General features: G+C 46.6%; 1 protein-coding gene across 1 annotated transcript in view; it reads right to left on the reverse strand.

Annotated features, from left to right (window-relative positions):
* GSG1 (germ cell associated 1) overlaps positions 1-4,907 on the reverse strand; it is a 33,667-nt gene extending 28,760 nt beyond the window's left edge. The window contains exons 1-2 of the mRNA XM_056523808.1: positions 4,247-4,907; positions 1,249-1,561 (exon numbers count right to left, since the gene is read on the reverse strand). Of these exons, the coding sequence (XP_056379783.1) occupies positions 1,249-1,561; positions 4,247-4,303 (370 nt within the window). The 5' untranslated portion in view covers positions 4,304-4,907. The remainder of the gene's footprint in view (positions 1-1,248; positions 1,562-4,246) is intronic.
* Positions 4,908-6,000: the final 1,093 nt, after the last annotated feature.

Raw genomic sequence — 6,000 nt, forward strand, 5'->3', positions numbered from 1 at the left:
CGGTGATCAACTTTGAATGCCGCGTCTAAAGGGTTAATAGCACGCCGTGGCCCCACATTATAGAAAGGGAGCGGACTCAGGATGTACAGGTACGCCCTGGGTCCTTAGGAGGTTAAATGACCAAAAAAATTATTTTGCATATAAATCAGAATTTATCACATTGTATTTGCTTCTCAGATTGTATTTGCTTCTCGGAAATGCTCCTCTTCTGAAAAGGCTGCAAGCTGTCTGGATCACGCCCTGCCCCCATTGAGGGGGTGGGGCTTGAAGTCATGAGTGGGCGTGGCTATGACGTCACAAGATCCCAGCGCCAGCTCCAGCATTCGGAACAGTTTGTTCCAAACGCTGAACAAAGGAGTACCCCTTTAATATCCGAGACCTTGAGGCCCAGAATCTTACTTCACAAGGAGAAAGAGGCCTTTGTGTATGTTCACACTGTGGAATGTCCTACCCAGAAAATTTCCGGGCAGAAATTCTGGAGACAGCGGACGTGGACAGAACATGCCGGCCCCAGGGTCACTCGGAAGTGCACTGTCTCCATAGATGGCAATGCATTCGCTAGCGGATTCCACAGAAAGGATTGACATGTCAATTAATTCTGCAGAGGCTGGAATCGGAATTTCTGCAGCGGATGTGCACAGTGCAACAGAACTGAAAACAATGGGCCTCAGCTGCAACGGAATGTCACTGTATAAACATAGCCTTAGGTTATCTTAAGACGGCGCAATTTCCGTGAGGATTTCTGCCAGGAAAACTTCTGCTAGAAAATTCTGCAAAAGTTACTGCACATTGAATTTAATGGGGATTTCCACTGAAGAAATTCTGCTTTCCGGATTCTGCAAAAACATAGAACAAGTCTTTACATTTTGCAGAATTCTGGACAGAATCCCATTAAAGCCAAAAGGGCTTTGAATTTCTGCAGAATTCTGTGTTCCTAACATGCAGAGATTCTGCCGAAATTCCTCTTAAATTCCACAAAAATTAAATGAAATTTGAGCAAAAATAGCAGAATTTCTGCCTTGTGAACATAGCCGTACACAGAAACCATTTAAACCAATGGGCCCTCCATACATGAGCTGCTCTTTGTGGCGACTCCTCACTTTATAGAGCAAATTTTTTAACTAGCCCCATCTCGTTGACTGTCCAGGCATGCCGGGAGGTATAGTTATGCATCTGGAGGGCCACAGATTGGAGACCACTACTCTGCACAATGTCCTTCTATAAAACAGAATTAGCTTTGTGTCTTACCTGTCCCCAAAATGTTCTCTTCACAAGAATACCAGATTCCAGTATGGAAATAGCGGAAGGCGAATCGGTCATCTCCTGTCTCCCAGCTGTAATGCACCACGTCCTGGCCAGAGGCGTTGATGCTCTCCACGGGCATGGGAACCACTATACATTTAGTGGCCTTCCCATTGCCACAAAGAGGTTTGGGGACTTTCTGTGTGCCTTCACACCAGTAACTGCTCAGAAGGGCTACAGTGGAGAGGGTGAGGGAAAGCAGATTGAAGCCGATGGCCAGTATTGCCCGGCGCCACGGGACAACCTCTGTGATCTCCATCTAGAGAAAACAAGATGTCAGATGTGTTATCCCTAGTGCAGCATGCATAATGTAGATACTCTATAAGACATTAATGGGGTTTGACAATCTGTCATGTGACTCAATGAAGAATTAGGAGTGCTAGAAAAAAACACACCAATATACGTGCACACTTTGGGGGAGATTTATCAAAACAGGTGTAGATGAAGAGTGGCGCATTTGCCCATAGCAACCAATGAAATTGCTTCTTTCATTTCAGAGGTCATTTTAAAGCGCAACTGTCACCAGTGTTTTACCCCCCAGACTACCCACATGACCTTACTGTTGTGAACACATGTAATGCAGCCATACACCTTTGGCTGCGCTTTCTGGCGGCTTTATCCGTGTGAATATTATGATTGGATGGCGGTCAGCAATAGTCGGTGGTCAGTAACAGTCTCTTTGGCAGTGGTCCAAGCGGTGATCTAGGGAGGATAGGCGTGGCAGTAGAGGAGGCCATTGCGAAGCCCAGCCACACCTATCCTCCCTACGTCACCGCTTGGACCACTGCCAGAGAGACAGAGGTACTCTGTACACGTGCCCTTGATGTCTTGGACGCACGCATGGTCCGGTGTCACTTGCCAGAGCGACCGCTGGCTCCTGCCGGCTGAAACCTCCGTGCGCCTGCGCTGTGCTAGAGGCAGGGAGCGAGCGAGCGAGCTCTCTGCCTCTAGCACAGCGTAGGCGCACGGAGGTTTCAGACAGCGCTCTCGGAGGGAGCGAGCGCTCGCTCTGGTAACACCACAATTTCTTAAATAAAATAATAAAATCATACCCAAAGCATGATGCATTTTGAAAACAGGCAAGAGTGTATTAGTCCATGTTCACATGGAGGAATTTGCAAGCAAAACCTGGCGGAAAACATTCCACTTGGAAATTCCATTGCAACAGAGTCCAATTGTTTTCAATGGGATTCTGCTGCGCCGTGCACACTGTGAAATTTCGGCAGAGGAAACATCTGCCATACAAATTCCGATTCCGGCCTGTGCAAAAAGAATTAAAAAGTCAATGCTTTCTGCAGAATCTGTTCTAAAATGCATTGCTGTCTATGGAACGGTGCATTTCCGAGTGGCCTGCAGTCTTCGCACATTCTGCCTTGTAAACATAGCCTAAAAATGGAGGGTGAAATAAACTCAATGTGGGTACAGATTTTGATATTTTCCTATTGACCCCCAGTTAAGGGCTCATTTACACCGCCGCTGGGCTCCGCTCTGCTTAGGGTCTGTTCGGCGCCAAAAAAGGAAGCCAAGCAGACCCTTTTCGTAACAGACACCACCAGGTCCAGACGGATCCCATTGACTTGAATGGGGTTCATCGGGTATCCATATGTTACAGGAGTTGAGTGGAGGACATAAAGAATAGGACGTGCAGTATTTTTTTTTCTCTCGCCTTTTAAATGGATTAAGCAAGGAAGCCCCCTTTAGCGGAAAAAAATTCAGGAAAACCTCCATGGCGTTTTTATTTATTTATTTTTTTGCTCCAATAGACTACTATGGGATAGAAACACCAAAATTTGGTCCAAGATCTGACTTTCAGCTAACATGTGGCCATTACGTTTTTTTTTTCAACAAAAAACAAAATACATTTCCTATATGTGCATTACCTAAAGAAAAAATACCACACAAAAGATGCATCTTGGGAGTGAACAATGAAGGGGCAGTTTTTGTTGATAAAAAAAATAAAAATAATAAATAACACAAAACTTGTGTGGAATCTCAGTCATACACCTCTATGCCCATCCCCAAGTTTGTGGGAAACATTAAAGACTAGTAAATCCCTCATTAACATATTATGCTCAATTTTGGTATTTCCTGACCAGTGTGCCTCCAGCTGTTGCCAAACTACAACTCCTTACAAAACTACAATATCCAAAAAAGGCTGGGAGTTGTAGTTTTGCAACAGCTGGAGGCACACTGGTCAAGAAACACTTCTCTGTTTTCTTCCTAGACCCAATGATGAGGTATTATGTAAGGCAGTGTTTCCCAACCAGGACGCCTCCAGCTGTTGCCAAACTACAACTCCTTAAAAAACTACAGTATCCGGAAATGCTGGAAGTTGTAGTTTTGCAACAGCTGGAGGCACACTGGTCAAGAAACACTGCTCTGTTTTCTTCCTAGACCCAATGATGAGGTATTATGTAAGGCAGTGTTTCCAAACCAGGGCACCTCCAGCTGTTGCCAAACTACAACTCCTTACAAAACTACAATATCCGGAAAGGCTGGGAGTTGTAGTTTTGCAACAGCTGGAGGCACACTGGTCAAGAAACACTGCTGTTTTCTTCCTAGACCCAATGATGAGGTATTATGTAAGGCAATGTTTCCCAACCAGGGCGCCTCCAGCTGTTGCCAAACTACAACTCCTTACAAAACTACAATATCCGGAAAGGCAGGGAGTTGTAGTTTTGCAACAGCTGGAGGCAAACTGGTCAAGAAACACTGCTCTGTTTTCGTCCTAGACCAAATGATGAGGTATCATGTAAGGCAGTTTTTCCCAACCAGGGTGCCTCCAGCTGTTGCAAAACTACAACTCCCAGCTTGCCCAGACAGCCTTCGGCTGTCTGGGCATGCTGGGAGTTGTAGTTTTGCAACAACTGGAGGCACCCTGGTTGGGAAACACTGATGTAACATATTTATGTATTTCCCCATAAACATAACAAGAAGCACTCACGGAGGTCGCCTTCTGCAGGAATCTCGCGGATGAAACGGCTTCGGAGGAGAGGTGCATGGTGCGGCCGGAGCGTAGCGCATACAATAGTTTTTTTTACGGATTGCAGATTGAAGATGCAACAAGCAGAGCGAAGAGGGAACTGCGGCTAATACTCCTCTGCTCCCGTCTAATAGCAATACCCAGGGACCAACTCGAATCATCGCCGCGAAATCACCGACATCTGCTGCACAGAAATGGAGGTTCCTAATCCACAAAACAATCAGCTCCCAGCTGTTCCCTCTAAGCCCCTCTCATTCATTCTGATCTCAGATCCTGTACACGCCATAAGTGTACTACTCACAATTTATTATAAGAACTCCAGGAAATTGTCACATGGATCACATCGTCTCGCACTGTATAATGAATTGGCGCAGTTTTATCAAAGCTTCATAACATTTCCAGATCACTGCGTTAGGGGTATGTACATACGGTAGGAAAACGTGCAGACATTCCCCACATTTAAATGATCCGAAGGGCGCTGGGACCGCTCGGAAATGCGGCGTCTCATAGACGGCAACACAGGTCTATTCTTTCTGCCTACCCCGGAATCAGGATTTCTGAGGTGGAAACATCTGCTGTGGAAATTCCACCGTGTGTACAGTGCAGCGGAATCCCCTTGAAATCAATGGGAATATCCCACGGTGTTCACATACCCTCAGTCAGAGGTATCAGTTGGCATCCCGCCAAAAACGAGATGCCAACGTATATGGTAACGCAGGGAAACGGGGTGCTCCTTATTGCAATGGACGGAACAGACTCAGTTTGGGACATATGCGCTATTTTAAAGGGGTTCTCCGGTGCTTACACATCTTATCCCCTATCCAAAGGATAGGGGATAAGATGCCTGATCGGGGGACTTCTGCCGCTGGGGACCCCCGGGATCTTGCACGCGGCACCCCATTTGTAATCAGTGCCCAGAGCGTGTTCGCTCCGGGTCTGATTATGGACGACCACAAGGCCGGCGGCGTGTGACATCACGCCTCCACCCCCGTGTGACGTCACGCTCCGCCCCTCAATGCAAGCCTACGGGAGGGGGAGTGATAGCTGTCACGTCCCCTCCCGTAGGCTTGCATTGAGGGGCGGAGCGCGATGTCACACGTGGGCGGAGGCGTGACGTGGGCGGAGGCGTGTGGTCGTCCGTAATCAGACCCGGAGCGAACATGCTCCGGGGACTGATTACAAACGGGGTGCCGCGTGCAAGATCACGAAGTCCCCAGCGGCGGGACTCCCGCGATCAGGCATCTTATCCCCTATCCTTTGGATAGGGGATAAGATGTCTAAGCACCGGAGTACCCCTTTAAGGTTGTGGTGAAAACTTGTATGCAACAATGTAAAATGGTAGGGCAGGCAAAATAAAGTACAACAGCCAAAGAGTATATTAGATTCTCACACAAAATGAAAACAAATAAATTATTATTTTTTTCTTTTTTTTATCAAAAACAAATATATCCCAAAAATAATAACCTGTCTGCTATATATGAATGTGGTGCATAGACACCTAGTAAAGGCGTGCCGCCGGGAGATTCCACATGATTAGTAAATATGTCCCAATGTACATTAGTGAGTTGCTAATCCCCATGATTGCTGTTTGCTTCACTTCTTTTATTTACTAAAGCCTGGAAAACCCCTTTAAGCCACGAACTGAAAATCTGACAAGTTATGCAACAATAAATCCCCTGATCCTGTATCTCCACCTAACTAGGCAGATGAGCCGG

The sequence above is a fragment of the Hyla sarda genome, chromosome 6 (genome assembly GCF_029499605.1).
Source record: "Hyla sarda isolate aHylSar1 chromosome 6, aHylSar1.hap1, whole genome shotgun sequence".
Lineage (NCBI taxonomy): Eukaryota > Metazoa > Chordata > Amphibia > Anura > Hylidae > Hyla > Hyla sarda.